General features: G+C 44.7%; 1 protein-coding gene across 2 annotated transcripts in view; it reads right to left on the bottom strand.

Moving 5' to 3' along the window:
- ZNRF2 (zinc and ring finger 2) overlaps window positions 1-9,810 on the bottom strand; it is a 51,565-nt gene extending 41,755 nt beyond the window's left edge. Inside the window, exon 1 of one of the 2 annotated variants that reach the window (XM_053359181.1) lies at window positions 8,880-9,810. In XM_053359181.1, coding sequence (XP_053215156.1) covers window positions 8,880-9,333 — 454 coding nt within the window. In that variant the 5' untranslated portion in view covers window positions 9,334-9,810. The remainder of the gene's footprint in view (window positions 1-8,879) is intronic. The other variant, XM_053359180.1, reaches the window with a different exon arrangement.
- Window positions 9,811-19,000: the final 9,190 nt, after the last annotated feature.

Genomic DNA, 19,000 nt, shown 5'->3' on the forward strand with positions numbered 1-19,000 from the left:
TGCTTTGTATGCTCTAGGGCAAGCTTATGAGGTTTTTGCATTTCCCCAAAGCTGCCACTCTATTATAACTCTTCTCTAATTTAGACTCTAGGCCAACACAGAAGGTAATACCTACACATACATGAACCCAACCACCTGTATAGCAACCACTGGGGAAGAATCTAACATCTCCATGACTTTTCCCACACTCATAGATAGGCACCTGTATTTCATCTGATTGGGATGAAAATAGTTCACTTCTAACTTCTCGAAATATCTGCATTGCCAAGTAACTCAAATCCCATTAGATAAAATTTGAAAATATTTTAGGAGTGCTTCTGTCTCCACCTCCTAGGATTTTTAGTTTTTGAAATAAGCAGTTTTAGCATCCATGGATATTTTTTTAGAACAGGAGAAGAACAGGAAATTTGGTGAAAGGATAAAAGTGTTACCTTAACAGATCCTTTAACACATAATAGTCTGCCAAAGCCACTTAGAATGAGAGCCGGTATAGTCAATATGACAAAATCCATCTGGAGCGCTTTCTACAGTAGCACTCTCAATGTATGAAATCAAGACTCTATTTTAATAAAAGAAAAACATTAACTCATTTTGTTTAAAAAAAGCTTATTAAATTTATATCCTTCCTTTCCTCCAAGGAGCTCTGGGCAGCATATATATTGCCCCCTATTTTATCCAACAGCTCTGAAAGGTATATTAAGCTGAAAGATAGTGGACTAGTTCAGCATTATCCAGGGGAATTCAGCAAGTTTTAGGACTGAGTGGGAATCTAACCACTGTTGCCATGCTGCCCTTTATATGAACAAGGAGGATGTGAAGAAGACATCACACCCTCCCCCAAGTCAACAAGAATAATTCCTCCCTTAGTGCAAGCATGTTTATTTTGCCTTTTTAAATCCATTTTAAAAAGGGGGGGGCGCACCACACTTCCCGCAATGCTTTAGATCACTGCTATAATTTGAATACTATCTTGCTTGATTCCTCCAGGTCTTCCATCCTCTCATAAACTTAAAACTCAAATCATCTGGAGACTTGAAATACAGTGGTGCCCCGCAAGACGAATGCCTCGCAAGACGGAAAACCCGCTAGACGAAAGGGTTTTCCGTTTCTGAGTTGCTTCGCAAGACGATTTTCCCTATGGGCTTGCTTCGCAAGACAAAACGTCTTGCTAGTCTTGCGATTTTTTTCCCACTCCCCCCCCCTTTTTCTAAGCCGCTAATAGCCTTTTAGCAGCTTAGCCGCTAAGCCTTTAATAGCCGCTAAGCCGCTAAACCGCTAATAGCGCTAATCCGCTTAGCCGCTAATAGGGTTGCTTCGCAAGACGAAAAAACCGCTAGACGAAGAGAATCGCGGAACGGATTCTTTTCGTCTTGTGAGGCACCACTGTAGTCACATTTTAAAATAGTGCTGTAGTTATCCTCCTAAAGTCTTAGAACATGACAAGGCAGAAATAAAATAAAGTTACAAGAATAATTGTACAGTTTATATTTTTTTAAAAACCTATATATCATGAAAATAATTGTAGATTAACTCTCATGACAGAAGTAGCTACACATATCATAGTTTCAATTACATATAGGCTTAAATATTGGTTTTTAAATCCTTTTCTTATACAGTAATTACAGAAAGTAAACCACAAATTAACTGCAGTCAAACTCACCATTAACTGCAGGAACAATTAATTCAGCACCAACCCCTATAAGCAACTTAAGTTAACAGTCTAATTAGCAAACCTTTTACTTAATGCTGCAATGCAAATCAAAGTCCAAGTCGCATAACGCCTTTTTAAAAAATAAGAACACTTAATTTAAGACTCCAGCTTGCAAAAACAGTATGTACCAGAAGTATGTTCACAGTACGCAAGGCAAATGCTGGGAGCCCCACCTAGTCAAGCTTGGGTGAGTTAAAAGCAGCCCTCCAACTCACTCACCACCAAGACAAATTTTATTACCATATGAATTACTGCAAGCTCATGTGGTAAAAACAAGAAGTACAATAAAATCCTGTGATTAAAATTACAACACTGCTTATTTACATTGTAGTGCAAAGGTAATGTAGAGAATGAAACAAAAATAAGAAAAACTCAAGTCTGAATTGTCAAGTGCCATTTCCATTTTAAAGGAAATGAAATTTCTAAAGCTACAGTCCTCTGCTGAATAGCACATTTCTGTTCGGTACCCTGTAGCACAAACCCAAAGCAATTATTAAAGCAAAAGATGTAGGGTGGAATCCAATGTACAATGTTGTGACATCTGCTTGCTCAGCAAGACTTCTCCCCCACAAAAATCTGGGGGGCACACAGAGCGGTATAGACAAGTGGAGAGAAAGGTGAAGCTCTTCTGAACAGCATAAGATACAGGCCCTAATGTCATTCAAAAATATGTCAGTTTAAACCCAGAGTTAAGTGTATCTGACACTGGCCAAGCCCCCAAAAGCTGGTAAATCAGAAGCTAAAGCCAATGCTTTAACAAACTTGCTCCATCATCATCGATGATGATGGGCAATGTCAAGAACTGTGCTTGCTTGCTTACAACTTAGTCTCCATGCACAAACCACTTCTTGGTCTTTTTGGCCAAAATCCAAAGGGGGAAGGTACGAGTGCCTGAGACCAGCAAAGATGCTCCACATTGTCCTCGTCCTGTATCACCTTATGGAGCATCAGAGCTTGACAGGGTAAGGCCCAAGTGTAAGACCTTCACATGTTTTCCCCACCACAGTGGAAGGAAACAGTGAACAGGGCCCACTTACTGCATTTATGTCTTCAGAAAGGCAGCATGAGGCCCCCAATCCATACTTTCTTGTCCTACCCCAACATAAACGTAGGGTGTGGGAATGAGAACCCTTACATTGCAGAAAGGCAGTGTAAGGCAATGATCCCTCCACTTCCTTCTCCCACCACCTGAAAGCAAACCTGGAGACCTGAAACTTTGTGCTGCCTTTCTGCCTTCATTCTGCTCTAAAGGTAAAGAGACCCCTGACCGTTAGGTCCAGTCGTGGCTGACTCTGGGGTTGCAGCGCTCATCTCGTTTTACTGGCCGAGGGAGCCAGCGTACAGCTTCCGGGTCATGTGGCCAGCATGACTAAGCCGCTTCTGGCAAACCAGAGCAGCGCACGGAAACGCCGTTTACCTTCCCACCGGAGCGGTACCTATTTATCTACTTGCACTTTGATGTGCTTTCAAACTGCTAGGTGGGCAGGAGCAGGGACCGAGCAACAGGAGCTCACTCCGTCATGGGGATTCAAACCGCCCACCTTCCGATCAGCAAGCCCTAGGCTCTGTGGTTTAACCCACAATGAATGGCATGGCATGCATCTCAGAGAGATACAGTGCCATAGTCACCATCCCTGCAGTTATATGCTAAAAACCGGGAAAGAATCATGAACATGTCCAGCAGCTCCAGCAAGCCTCTCCCTTGTGTACTACAGTCTAACCACTGCACCACATTGCCACACTCCACAAATAAAAGAATAGGCATTGCACATAGCATCCACTAGACGACTCCATTTGCAAGCACTGAAGTCTGGTGGGGGGGGAATCACTTCAGAATTAATCTCAGCATGCACTGTAACTTTGCCAGCAGTTGCTGCCATAGGTTTAATGGAGCAGGAAAAGCTTAATAACCTGACCAAACCAATGAAATAGTGTGCGTCCCTCAGTGCTCTGAATGTCAGCAGTTTTCACCAAAATTGGAAAGAAATGATATGCCTGTTTGAAAATTGGAGTAAACAGTAAGTTGTCAGTTTGCAGCACCTTTAAACTTGCTGTACCTCTGGAAATTTTTATTGGATCTGTTTTAACCTTGGCACATTTATACACTTCACCAGGTATTCCCTATATTTCAAGTTTCAAGTTATTACATCAAGATGTCATTTTTATGAGCAATAGAATTTTGAGGTTTATGATGACAGAACCTTAACTAAAAGAGCACTCTTGTGCCCTCTGACTTACTGAAAGTACAAACTGTTTTTATCATATTGGTCCCAAAGAATAAGAGATATAAGGTGCTGATTTATTTTACACATTGATGAAAATTATTACATAGGTTAATACTCCCATTCAGAACAAGTGTAAAATGCATTATTCCCATTAGGATTCTTTCACATCTCCTTTACACAAGGTTACAAAAGTTTAATAAAGGCACTGTTTAATTAGAATAAAAAGTTGAAACCCTACTATTATTTAGACTGAGAAGAGCTTAATTAAAAAAAATTTTGGGAAAACTTGCCGTTTTATCTTGTCTGAATACATTTTTTCTGTGACGTGGAGTGAAAACTTTTTCCAGTCCTTTACTTTTCTGTGGAAAATTTTCTGATTCTTATATTCAATAGCAGCAATGAATAGATGCCAACTGCGAGTAAATTTTAGGAATGCTTAGCAGTTTCAAACTTTGTAGCTTTCGTTGATAAAATACAAGTAAAATAAGCATGCTAAATTAGATCATTCTTAGGGGCGTTAGAAAATTTTCCAATTCTATTTCTTCCAAAAGCCCTGCATAACTTCAATTATTTGCTCTCTTTAAGGAAGGCTTAAAGGCCTATTTCATTCTTACTCCCTTGCAGGGGATAGGCACTGCTATGCTATTGTACAAATGTTAGTACTAGGGCACCAGTTTCATTAAAATGCTACTGTTTCCACAAAAAGGAAGTGCTTTTCAGACTGCTCACATGGGTGCAGTAACATCTAAATTGCAAGATGTGAAGTTCCATAAAAAGCATGAGCATATGCTTGTGGTACTTGCACAATTATACTCATACAGAAATCCCAATACCTGTGAATATGTAGGAAAGCACTACAACTTCCCTTGATACAAGATACTGCTCATTCGAAGTAGTCGGAAGTAGTGCCCCCTGCCCCTTCCATTCCCAGCTCAAATTTAAAAACAAACATCCGTACACTCATCCCTCCAAATAGGGAATCCTCCATGGCAAAGCTGCTCCACACACATTGAGGAAAATTATAGAACTTTTACTCAATGCAGAAAATAATAATCTGACAGAAACACTCTAATACGAGTTACACACTTATCACTTTATTATAGAAGGGTTTGTATAAAACTGCTCCTTCAAACATAGGCTTACAGTAAGATCCTAAACACGTTGCTTCAGAAGCCCCATTGAGTTCAATGAGACTTCTTCTTTGAATTCTATTCCTAAGTATCAGATTGGAGCCTTCATGTACCACCACAGTCGCAAGTGGAATTCTGAATTGCTTGTCTTCATACAGCCAGGCAGCCAACGTTAGAATCTATCTATTGAATAACTATGTCACATGTATGTGGTCAGCAGATGTTGAAAAGGCTTTTCATCTGATCTACTTTTGAACAATCCTATTCCACTTATCAAAAGCTTTAAAATAATGATATCTCCAGTAACAAGATATCCTAAGAAGCAGTTATTTACACATCATTAAAGCAGTTCAATTCACCAGAAAACTACAAGAAAACACTTATATTATAGCTAAGAAGCATAAAAGCTGCTGACTGAAACTCTTACATTTTGATCGTTTATTTTATGCATGCAGGAAAAGCACAGGATATACTACATTAAAATAAGCAACCCTCGGTCTGCAGTCCTATACCTCTTACCTGAGAGTAAGTCCTATTGAATTAAATGGTACTTCTGCATATACATGTGCAGAATTACATTCCAAAGTTTTATTAGAAGGGAAACCTTGAAACTCAAAGCATTACAATACGAAGCAGCTCACTGCACAGAGCAAGACTGCCTACCTATAGAGATTGCCCAATTTTGGTGGGTTAAGTATTATATTATATTATTAATTTTCTGGTTCTATATTTTCTCTTTCTAAAAAAAGAGAAAGCATTCTGGACATTAGGATATTGATCAGGGGTATTTCCTAAAACATAGCTGCAACACTGACCCAGCCAGTTGCACCTACCATCATTTATCCTAGGAACCCCACAGTTTTGAAAAGGATGTCTCATGAATTTTACATCATCCTATTTGCTCACAAGATGAAACAAGCACCTTGCTGCTTCTCCTATGCAAACCTACACAAGACTGCTATCATACCGGCTTCTCACAGACTCCTCAACACACAATTATGGCTTTAGAGACCTCACATAGGTCAGCACCATTAAAAGCGAGAGACACAACCAAATAGAGATTCACTGATTCAACATGTTACCCATCCCCAGGCTAGGTGAACTGTTATAAAGATAGGGCTGCAAGAAAATGTAGTATTTCTGCATGAATTCGGGACCAAAATTTGCCCTAAACTTATTAATGTCATATTAATTATAACAAGCTACCTTGCAGATTTTAAAAACCAATATTCTTTTTAAGCTGAATTCCTATTAAACTCAATTGGATTTCATTCCAAGTACCGTATATATGCACATAAGATTTTGCTGTAAAATGGCACAATTAGTTTTTATCTTTCACTATCTTCAATTTTACCCTCTTTTCAATAGTTTACACTTCCATATAATTACACTACAGAATTAGATCTGTGTACAACTTTTGTTACTAGAACTGCTCTTACCCCATCTGAATGTTTTTGCCTATGAACAGAAACTTTGTTTCAAATCTGCTGCAACTCCAATAAAACCTTTTAAAATAAAAAATTGTAAATGCCCTCCAAATTCATTAACATAAAATTAGAAACAAACTGCTTCTATTCTTGAATCAGCATCTAAATAGAGACTTTGGTCAGATTTAAATACACTGCATGGATGTGCAAATACATTATCCAATTAAGTCCTAATTATATAAATGGTTGGCAGGAAAATTTATAGAACTACTAACAGCTATTGAAGTTGTGGGCCAAATAAATACTTGCGGTATTGTATAGTGCTGAAAGTTAGTTTTTCAGTTCCTGTTTCAAGGACATTTTAAAATCCAAACCAACAAAGCAGAAGAACACACTGGTCAGAGACCAAAAGAATTTTCCTAATCTGCTGAATTTAAGAGAAAACTTCTCAATAGTTACTTCAAAGAAGCAGGAAGCAGCAAAAATCTGTGAGATACACCCCTGCCCACCTGCCACCCTTGTAACACTGTGTTATATGTGAAGCACAAAAAGGAGAAAATCAGTCGATAACAGTGAAACTTTGTAGCATTCTTCAGATGAAGTTAGCAAGCAAAATCCATGCAAAGCACCTTGCCATTAGGTGAGAACCCAAACAACCCTCCACACATCTGCTGAGAAGTAAATTCCATGGACCTTGCTCCCTACTATGTATGCGTAGGATTACTGTCTTAAACTGCAATCCTAGGCACACCTACTTGGCGGGGGGGGGGGGGCGAGTCTCTCTCAACTCAGTGAAACTTCAGAGCAGACATGCATAGATAGCTGTGCTGCTGTTAAGTCTGCAAACCTGGCCAAACTTAACAGGAAACAAGCCCTACTGACTTCTGTGAGTTTTATTCCAAACCGTATATGGAACCAGCAGCAGCCTTATCCCCCACAATAGAAACCTTGCTACTGCTTGTCAAGTGGACTTACAACTCCTCTGTATACACTTACATGATAAAGAGGAGACAGAGGAGACCACCTTCCAGTATCTAAAGGGCTGTCACATGGAAGATGGGAGTTAGCTTGCTTTATTCTGCTTAGGAGGCTGGGAACTCCAACCAACGGATTCACTTTAGAAGAAAGGAAGATCTTTCTGACAGTAAGAGCTGTTCAACAGTGGGACAGACTCACTCAGGAGGTGGGGAACTCTACTTCCTTGGAAGTTTCTAAGCAGAGGCTGGGTGACCATCTGTGATGGATGCTTCGGTTGAGATTCCGGCATTGCAGGTGGTTGGACTAGATGACCCTTCCAACTCTACAATCCTATGACAGTTACATTTATATCCCACCTTTCCTCCCAAGAGCTCAAGGGGGTTCTCCCCCCTCTCCATTTCCTCTTCACAACAACCCTGCGTGGCAGGTCAGGTGGTGAGTCAGTGGCTAGCCCAAGGTCACCCAGTGAGCTTCATGGCTGAGCAAGGATTTCAACTTGGGTGTCCGTGGTTCAGCACTCTATCCCCTACAACACACATGTGGGTAGCGTGGCTCTACCACCAGTGGTGTTTAGAGAGAAGATGTACAGTCAAAACAGCAAACACCAAATCAGAGGAAGCCCTAACTAATAGTCACCAAACTAGCAGTCCCCCACTCTCAAAAATCAAGCACATTTCGGCATGGGTGGGTGAGAAATGTCACTCTAGAATCTTGGTTCCCAACATGGGGCACACGTCCCACAGGCAATTTGATTTTTAAGGGGGGCAATTTGAGAATGAGTTATTAATAGTGAATGGCCTTTTAGGCTTCCTCCACGTGAATAGGAGTTCACTTTTTGAATAATAAGAATTATATGGGGGGCATCAGGATTTTAGAGGTGCTTAGGTGGGGCATGGCCAAAAAAAGGTTGGGAACCACTGGTCTAGACCAAGTGCTAGCTCAGTTGGTTAGAGCATGGTGATGAGAAGCCAAGGTTGCAGCTACTCCCCCAAATCAAGAAAAAAATCCTTAACTAACTGAAGATCTGGCACTCCTAACAAAGGTCTGCCCTCCCCAACAAAAATCCTGGCTACATCCATGGTTGCAGGTTCGATCAGGTAAGGGGCAGCTGCATATTCCTGCACTGGACTAGTTGATCCTCAGGGTCCAGTCCAACTCTACGATCCTGTGAACTCTCATTTTGTAAGCATCGTAGGAGTCGGAAGGGACCTCGGGGGTCATCCAGCCCAACCCCCTTTGCAATGCAAACATCTATGTGCCCGGCGTGGGGCTCGAACCCACGACGCTGATCTCCTTCAGAGCCTCGCGCTCTACCGACCCCCGGCCGCCGCCGCGGCTCCCCTTTTCGCTCCTCTCTTTCACGCATCCACCCATCCACACGTGTGCCGTTCCTCCGCGTTCTCTTTACCTCCGAACAGGTGAGGCGAGAGGTGGGCGGGCAGCGAGCCGATGACGAGCCGGGGCCCGCCGCTGCCGTGTCCTCCTCCAGCACCGCCGCCTCCACCTCCTCCGGCCGCGGCCCGTTCCCTGCCCCCTTCCTCAGGGGTGCTGCTGACCGAGTCCTGCGAGCCGTAGAGGCCGCTGCTGTTGGGGATGTTGAAGGCAGAATGAGCCGCGCGAGCCCCGGACGCGCCCGGCCCGCCTAGAGACCTGCTCCGGGGCGCAGCCGCCGCCGCCGCTCCGCTGGCCGAGCCGCCGGGCCCCGCGTGGTGCTGCCCTCCCGGGGCCAGGTGCGTGTACCTCGCCGCGCCGCCTGCCGGCCGCCCGTTCGCGCCGCCGCCGCTACTGGAAGGCAAGTCCCCCCCGGAGTAAGCCCGGGTCCGGCCATTGGCGGCGGCCGGGCCGCTCTGCTTGGCGCCCATGGCCCGCCTTTCCTCGCCGTCGCCGTCTGGCTGCGGTTCCTCTCAGGCTCGGCTGCTTCCCCGCGCGGGGCGGGGTAGGCGAAAGCGCGCCGCCCTCGCTCCTTTCCCCGGACCCGGCAGCTGAGGGAGAAGAGCCGCCGCGGCTTTCAGCGGGCGGGCCCGGCGCTGAGGCGGCGCTGCCTCCGCCGCGGCGAGTCCCTCAGAAGAACGACGGCGACGACGGGCGAGGGAGAGGAAGACGGGGAAGCCAGTACCGCTCTGCCGGGGAACGCAGCCGCTGCCCAAGTCCTCGGCCCCGCCGCTCCGGCCATCGTCGCTGCCGCGGTGGTCGTCGTGTGAGGAAAGAGGCGGCGGCAGTAGCAGCGGCGGCCCGTCGCCCGCCTCAGAGGCCGCTCGCGCGCTCGCTCAAGTGTGAGGCGAGGGGGGCGGCACCTCTGCGCAGCCGCGCCTCCCTCGCTCGCTGGCCCGGCCGCCGCCGCGCCGCCATCATGGGAAGGGGGCGGGAGGGCGGCTCGAGGGCCGCCGCCTCCCGCTCCGCCTCCTGTCTCCGTTCAGCGCCGGGAGGTGACAGGCGCCGCCCGCTTCTGAGGGGCCGCCAGGGCGGCTGGGCCCGCTGGTTGGCCTGTCGGAGCTGAGGAGGACGTCCACTTCCCGACGTGGGTTTTCCCGCCACAGACGTGTGCTCAAATTCTTCATCATCATCATTATTATTATTATTATTATTATTATTATTATTATTATTATACCGCCGTACACCCGCTGGTTAACAGGATGAAATCTCGACACAAACACACAAAACACACAATCGAAATAAAAACAAAAACCACTCAGTAACTCCCAATAAAATGGGGGGCGGGAGAGAGAAGCTTAGCATATCTACCTAGGAGCCAATTCCTAGGGTCCCTTTGCTCCCCGCTCCCAATTTGAGGGGGCTGCCCCACCAAGTTGATGGACATTGTCATTCAAATTGTGGGTGTGTCCCCTGTCATGTGATCAATTATGCAAGGCGGGGCTTACCTGCCCCCCCTCCCACCCAATATTTGGTTCAAGTTGGCACCCCTGGAATATACAGTGGTACCTCAGGTTACAGACGCTTCAGGTTACAGACTCCGCTAACCCAGAAATAGAGCTTCAGGTTAAGAACTTTGCTTCAGGATGAGAACAGAAATTGTGTTCCGGCGGCAGCGCAGCAGCAGGAGGCCCCATTAGCTAAAGTGGTGCTTCAGGTGAAGAACAGTTTCAGGTTAAGTACGGACCTCCGGAACGAATTAAGTACTTAACCCGAGGTACCACTGTAATTGCATTCAATGAGACAGCTAAAGCATGACTAACTTCCTCGAGATCCACATCACCTCCAACATTACTCCGTTGAAAATAGGGACATATTATTATTATTATTATTATTATTATTATTATTATTATTATTATACCCCACCCATCTGACTGGGTTGCCCCAACCAGACCTCCAGAACGAATTAAGTACAGTACTTAACCTGAGGTACCACTGTATACCTAAAAGCTAGCTCCTAGGGGGCTGAGGTCCCTTTTCTCCCCTCCCAATAAAATATGTGAGGGCCCTCCCCCAGGTTGATGGACATTGTCGTTCAAATTGTGGGTGTGTTCCCTGTCATGTGATCAATTATGCAGGACGGGCAGGGCTTACCTGTCCGTCCGTCCCCCCCCAATATTTGATTAAAGTTTGGCACCCCAAGCATACATACATACATAATTTTATTTGTATGCTGCCTTTCCGTAATTCAACCCATGCTCAATGAGACTTGCGGGGGGGGGGGGGGGAATCACATAAATACAAACATAACCAAAAGTAAAGTAAAGGTAAAGGGACCCCTTGTTAAGTTGTGGGTGAACATATCAGACGACACAAACAGCTCTTGTTTACTCACAGGCCAGAACAGAACTGAACTGAAGGGTTCAGCCAGCCTGCTTATATAGAGCTCCACTACAACGCAACAGTAACCACCTTCTGTAACTATCCAATCACTGAACGTCACTTTCAATCCCTTATTTGCATACGTGGACCTGCGTGAAAACTATCTACAGTATCCCGGTGCTGGCCCAGTGTGAGAACTTCAGTACATAACACCCCTGACCATTAAGGTCCAGTCACGGACGACTCTGGGGTTGCAGTGCTCATCTCGCAGCAATAAAGGAAACATCAAAAAGCACACAACCAAATTGAAACATACATCAAAAAGTGCACAGCCAAACTGAACAATTTCCACATCATTTATAATAAGAGCTGAAATAAAGTTACAAAAGATCAGTATCAATAGCAACCATAACAACAGGCCTAGAGCCTTCTTTTTTGTGGCTGGAGTCAGTCAGGGCCCTGCCCTCCCAGGCCAGGTGGAAAAAAAGCCTACAAGGCAGGGAGCAGATCTTCCAGGGCTCACAGCCAAAGTATCTGTCTTTCAGGCAACTGTTAAAGGTAGAGAAAGTGGGGTGGGGTGGGGTGGGGGAGCAGGCGACAACTCTTAAACAGCAGGTTTACGTAGTGGTAATTAAGTATTTACTGGAATGAGGGAGGGGAGGGGTTGTGGTTACATTGCAGAGCTTGGGTTGGCCCGCAGGGTGACCTTGGGCTGGTTTGCTGTATCTTCGCCAAAACCACTGAACAGGTTTGAGCTGTTGGGTGAAGGGTGGGCTGAGCATGTGACAAACCGTTGCCGGGTGTGATAGGTACACACCGCTGCTGCATTTCTCAAAGTGAAGAGGGCTGCAGTTCAAGCCTCCTTGGAGTCTCGCTCTGGAAACACTAATTCATAGCTGTCAGCTTACAGATTTGAAAATAAGGGACCAGCATCCTTGAAAGTAAGGAACCAGCAGCCAAAATAAGGGATTTTAGTCAATCAGTTAAAAGGGACCAGATAATTTTGGAGAGCAGCGTCGGTTTTTAGCCCTTCGTTTCCAGAGGTTGCTGCTCAAGACACCAGCCGATGAAACACTGCAATTAAATAACTACAAGCAGCAACCACTTTTCGCGCAAAATAAAGTCCAAGCTGCGAATATGCTGCTTCAGTTCTGTATCTTTTCTCTCGTGCTCCATCTGCAGCTCTCAGTTCCATCAGGCGGGGCGGGAGGAAGGGGGGGGGGAATAGCGCCCGAAGTAAACCCACAGATCAGATCATCTATGCTAGTCTACCACTACAAATCTATGGGAGAAGCGCTTGCGGTCCTTCCTCCGCTTTCCCCCTCTATGGTTAGCCCTTGGAACACCTGCCCGCACCTCCGCCTCCTCCTCTTCTCTCTGAACTGCTTTCTCTATGGCTGCCCTCGCTCTCCTCTCAAGGCTCCTCATCAATTCATAGACCATGCCAGGCTGCCCATCTCATTTGGGTCCTTCGGCGGCACAGCCGCAGTACGGCCTAGCAAGAGTGGGAGCGGCGGTGACGGGCAGAGGGGAGGCCCCAGGCAGAGACGCTCAGTTCAGTGGCCGCAAGGAGGATGGTGGTGGAAGGGCCCGAGGCTCCCGCCAGTCCCGGCGGGGAGGGGCTCCTGGGGGCCGAGGCTGGTGAGAGGAGGCTGGAGGGGGGCCAGGCCGGGCAGCCAAGCAACACAGTTGGAGCCTCCCTCCTCGCTTGCCAGCAGGAAGGGAGGGAGAGGAGCTGCTTCCTTTGAAACCCGGGAAATTTAAGGGACATCCATCAATAAGGGACAGCAGCAGGACATGGCGCTGGGATAAGGGACTGTCCCTCCAAATAAGGGACACTTGACAGCTATGCCCTAGTTAGGTTTCTGAACATAGAAACATAAGAAGAGCCCTTTTGGATCAGACTGTGTCCATCACGTCTATGTCTATCAGGTCTATGTCTCGTCTCACAGTGGACAACCAGGTACCTAAGAGGAATTCCACAAGCAGGGCATGAGTACAATAGCAGTACTCCACGCACGATTCCCAGCTGCTTCCTCAAAGGCATCCTGGGAAACGCATTTCTTTTTGGCCAGCAATGGATGTTCTGGAATCGTCAAACATATTTGGTCAGACAAGTGCACTCTGTGCATGCTCATGCCATTTATTTCTGACGCTCCTAATTCCTAATCATGACTTACAATCAAACCTCGGTTGTCAAACTTAATCCGTTCTGGGAGTCCATTCGACTCCAGGAACGGTTCGAAAACTAAGGCGCGGCTTCTGATTGGCTGCAGGAGCTTCCTGCACTCAATCAGAAGCTGCATCAGACATTTGGCTTCCAAAAAACATTTGCAAACCGGAAGACTCACTTCCAGGTTTGAGGCATTCGGGAGCCAAAACGTCCGAGTACCAAGGCGTTCGACAACCAAGGTACGACTGTACCTGGGAGTGATCCCCAGGGAATTCAGTGGTTCTTTCCTCTGAGTAATGTACAGTTGTGGCATGAAACTACACTGGAAATTGTGACAACAGGGACACTGTCTGAACCAAACTAAGATGCACCAATAACGGGTTAGTTATTAAGTATTAATAAAACTGTTCAAGTGTTCACTTTCTTTGCAAAGGAGGAGGCTAGAGAGATAGCCACACAACTTTTGAACGGTTGAAGGCCACACAACTTTTTCCCCAACATGTAAGCAATTCTGAACTAAGATGCATCTCAGTTTTGATGGGTGCTAAGTATCTGTGCAAGGGATGCGGGTGGTGCTGTGGGTTAAACCACAGAGCCTAGGACTTGCCGATCAGAAGGTCGGCAGTTCGAATCCCCGCGATGGGGTGAGCTCCCGTTGCTCGGTCCCTGCTCCTGCAAGCCTAGCAGTTCGAAAGCACCTCAAAGTGCAAGTAGATAAATAGGTACCACTCCGGCGGGAAGGTAAACGGCGTTTCCGTGCGTTGCTCTGGTTTGCTAGTCATGCTGGCCACACGACCCGGAAGCTGTCTGCGGACAAACGCCAGCTCCCTCAGCCAATAAAGCGAGATGAGAGCTGCAACCCCAGAGTGGGTCACGACTGGACCTAATGGTCAGGGTCCTTTAAGTATCTGTGCAACTGTCATGCTTAAGTGTCCACAATGCCTTTGCAAGGGAAGAGGAGGAGAAGGAAACCACAACAACTTGGCCGTGTCTCCCTAAACTCACTGGACATTGTCACTTCCCAACAGCCTCACCAGGTCTGCTGGTGGCTGTAAAAGACCAAGCACACTGAATACAGCATGCAGCAAAAATTGTGCACCATTAGCACAAACTGGCCTTACTTGCAATGGGATGGCGGTGTTAATTTAAGAGAATTAATTTAAGAGAAACTGAAAGACTTTCCAGTGTACTGAATCCCAAAAACCATCTAGGATCTATCCCTGGGGTATAAGCAAGAAGTTTTGCGCTAGCAAGACTCCCATCCTATGCAGGAAACCCAGTGAAGCTAAGCTAATATCTATAGGATTGCACTGTTTGTGGGTTCAGATTTTGTTCATTCACTAGGAAATCCTGGCTTCAGCTGTTGCAACTCTTTTGTAGCTTCTTTTGCTTACATTTTTGTACAGTACTGTATATATGCCGAACGACACTGTACAAAATTTGTCTTCGAGTGAGGCGTCTCAAAAGCATGGCAAAGAAATGATCTGCAAAGTTATCCTAGTGGGAGAATGACATTTCAGTTTTAAAGCTTGATAATGGGTGTTTGAGTCATGGTGGAAGTTATTGCATAAGTTAATTAAAAATTAAAGGCTGCACTTTCATATTAGCTAGCAGTATAGCAAAACCCAAATTACATCCCCTGAAATGGAAACTTCAGCAAGATGAAGGAGGTAGTGCTGCCTTTTTACACAAGTCTGGTTTTCAAAGAAATTGAGCATCTTTCATGCTTTATCCTGCAGCGTTTAGACGAATATAAAAACTTTATCGGAGACCTCTGAGACACAGTAATTGAGTAAGTCATTATCTATGTTCCTATGGCAATGTGAACAAACTGTATTTTCGAAAATATGTCCCGTCGCAAAAGAAAGAACAGCCATTGCATTTTGCATATATGGTCCTTGGTTATAGTAATGTCTCTGATTTTGGTTTCCATTTCATGAAAGAGGTACCAACTTGCCTGCAATGTTCCTTTGAGTTTGCCATCTGCAACACTAAATCCATTACTTGCCACGCCCCAAGGACCTTAATTGCCAGAAATTGGAAAAAAGAATTTGTGCCAACAAAAAAGGAATGGCAGGATAAATTATTAGATTATACTGAACTGGCCAGATTAACAGAGGCAATTAGGGGACAACCCAGACAAGAATTTCAAAAAGAATGGGGGAAATGCAGAGAATAGTTTACCAAACAGTGCCTAAAAATATATACCCAGACTTGTTTCGATTAATTTCTACAGGAGACTTTGCGGGTTTTTAAAGTCATAACTGGGGGAAATTGTAATAATCACATATAAAAGAAACAGTATACAAGAAGTAAATATGGAGGCCATTTACAGGATAAAGGAAGTCTTTTATTTTTGTGTTGTGTTTTCTTTGTGTGAGGGGATAGGTGTTTAATTTTGATGGTTGTATTTTCAATGGTGGTGTTTCTTTGTGTGTATGAGCGTTGTGGATTATGTTGTAAATAATTTTAAATAAATAAATAAATAAATAATTTACTTGTCGTGCCCTTTAGTATCTTCTGGTACAAAGTAGAAGGCCCAAGCTGTGAGCCAGGTTACTGCTTTGTCACAATTAGAACTAATTTTTTTTAAAAAGATATTTATTAGGGTTTTACAAAATGAAAAAAGAAAAAATACAAGTAAAAAACAATTCCATCTTTCCATCACATTCTTTCATTTGCTTGATTCCCGGACCTCCTCAAACCTCCCTTTTTGTATTCCAATTTAATCTGTTAGTTCAGCAAATCCTTCCCCTCTTTACTTATCCTAATCTTTAATCTTAAAATAATGTAACATTAGATTTTTGTCTATTAATAGTCCAATTTTTTCATACTCCTTATAGCATTGTAGCTAAAAACCACATAACTTTTCATCCAACATCATTCTAACATTCATTAATTTTACAATATTTCCGTAAGTAGTCTTTAAATTTCTTCCAATCTTCCTCCACCCACAATTAGAACTATTTTTATTAAGCTAAAGTCACAAAGTCTTCTAAAATGTAGGTGTAAGCCATTTTCCACTCACTACTTCTTTCTTCTTCCTTGAGCGTGTATTCACGATTTACTTGTAAAATTAACAGTTCTTTGGAAAATCTTTTTTTTTATTATTCTTTGACTCTCCTAATTTCCTGGGGAAGGAGGCAATTATATTCTGTCACAACGAAAGGCAACAGAACATGATGCTTTATCTTGAATCATCAGGATAACCCACAAATCCACCCAAGACACTCTGTGTGTTCTTAAAGCGCTTCATTCTCAATAAAATGGGTAGGACTAAGCTGCTTTAACTCCAATTGAATTTATCACATGCTAGAAAAGAAGACGTTTACTTGATCATTAAGGCCCGATCCTATACTAAGGATCCACCAGCTGGGGTGCCGTGGGAATCAATGGAAGCCTCACCACACCCCAGATGTGACTGCAGAATTAGTCCGCTGGCAGAGTGGTTTAACTGGTGAAGATACTGTGATGGAGAGGGGGAGACATGGCAGTCATGGGCAGGACATGGGTGGCAAAGAGCAGAGACACACATGACAGATCCAATTCCCTTTCAACCGCGGGTGGCGCTGTGGGTTAAACCACAGAGCCTAGGACTTGCCGATCAGAAGGTCGGAGGTTCGAATCCCCGCGACGGGGTGAGCTCCCATTTCTCAGTCCCTGCTCCTGCCCACCTAGCAGTTCGAAAGCATGTCAAAGTGCAAGTAGATAAATAGGTACCACTATGGCGGGAAGGTAAACGCCATTTCCGTGCGCTGGTCTGGTTCGCCAGAAGCGGCTTAGTCATGCTGGCCACATGACCCGGAAGCTGTACGCCGGCTCCCTCGGCCAGTAAAGCGAGATGAGCGCCGCAACCCCAGAGTTGGCCACAACTGGACCTAATGGTCAGGGGTCCCTTTACCTTTACCTTACACCAGACTCAGATCTGGCATAAGAAAAGGTTCCTCCCATGCACTTTAATGAGATGCAAAAAAACCTCAAAAATAACTACCACCCCTCATCAGTGACCACCCCACCGATGTCATCACAACAGGACAAAGTACCGTTTTGGCCTGAATATAAACTCACTCTCCCCCCCCCCCAATTCCGACCAAAAAATTAAAATGCAGCTTTATAAATGTATATTTCAACATTTTTTTTCAATTTGTTGTAAATCTTTTCCCAGAAGTCTTTCACCTTGGGACAGGTCCACCACATATGATAAAAGGTTCCTTCCTTTTCTTTACATTTCCAACATAGATTGTCACAGTTATATCTTTGCTAATTTTACTCTAGGCCACCCCCAACCTCTCTCACCACCAAGGAAAGATAGAAAGCAAATAGTAAGAGAACCCACACAAGGGACGCTGACACAAAACCCCACACATACACTAAGAAGAAGAATAGAAGCATTGCGACCCCACCCCACTCGCCATTCCCCCTCCCCCTCTTTTCTTCCTAACCTAACACTGTATGTAACACTAATGTCTCAAAACAAATGAAACTGATCTGTAGAAAACACAACTTGAAAATGGAGACAACGTACATATTTTTGTAAACTAAGAAATCTTAAATTATGGTTCGGGGTGGGTCACATAACTCCATACCCTCCAACATTTCTCCAATGAAAATAGGGATGTCCTAAGGAAAAGCGGGACATTCCTGGAGCAAATCAAAAACTGGGATGGCTTCTTTAAACCTGGGACTGTCCCTGGAAAATAGGGACACTTGGAGAATATGCATTATCTGCTACTACAATATGAGTGCATATCCTCCAAGTGTCCCTATTTTCCAGGGACAGTCCCAGGTTTAAAGAAGCCATCCCAGTTTCTGATTTGCTCCGGGAATTGTAGATTCCAGTACCGAAGGCTGTTTTAAAAGTTCAAAAATTAAATGAAGTAATTTAGAGGAACCATAAATATAAAATTTGTTAAATAATAATAATAATAATAATAATAATAATAATAATAATACAGTGGTACCTCGGGTTACATACGCTTCAGGTTACAGACGCTTCAGGTTACAGACACCGCTAACCCAGAAATAGTGCTTCAGGTTAAGAATTTTGCTTCAGGATAAGAACAGAAATCGGGACCTGGCGGTGCAGCGGCAGCAGGAGGCCCCATGAGCTAAAGTGGTGCTTCAGGTTAAGAGCAGTTTCAGGTTAAGAACGGACCTCCGGAACGAATTAAGTACTTAACCTGAGGTACCACTGTAGTAATAATAATAATAATAATAATAATAATAATAATAATAATTTATACCCCGCCCATCTGGCTGGGTTTCCCCAGCCACTGTGGGCAGCTTCCCAAAAAAATATTAAAATACTGTAATAAATCAAACTTTAAAAGCTTCCCTAAACAGGGCTGCCTTCAGATGTCTTCTAAAAGTCTGGTAGTTGTTGTTGTCTTTGACATCTGGTGGGAGGGCGTTCCACAGGGTGGGTGCCACTACCGAGAAGGCCCTCTGCCTGGTTCCCTGTAACCTCACTTCTCGCAGTGAGGGAACCACCAGAAGGCCCTCGGAGCTGGACCTCAGTGTCCGGGCTGAACGTTGGGGGTGGAGATGCTCCTTCAGATTTAATAAATATAACTAGTTGCTTATTGAAAATTACAAAGCATTAT

This window comes from Podarcis raffonei, chromosome 12 (assembly GCF_027172205.1).
Source record: "Podarcis raffonei isolate rPodRaf1 chromosome 12, rPodRaf1.pri, whole genome shotgun sequence".
In the NCBI taxonomy this organism is placed as follows: Eukaryota; Metazoa; Chordata; class Lepidosauria; order Squamata; family Lacertidae; genus Podarcis; species Podarcis raffonei.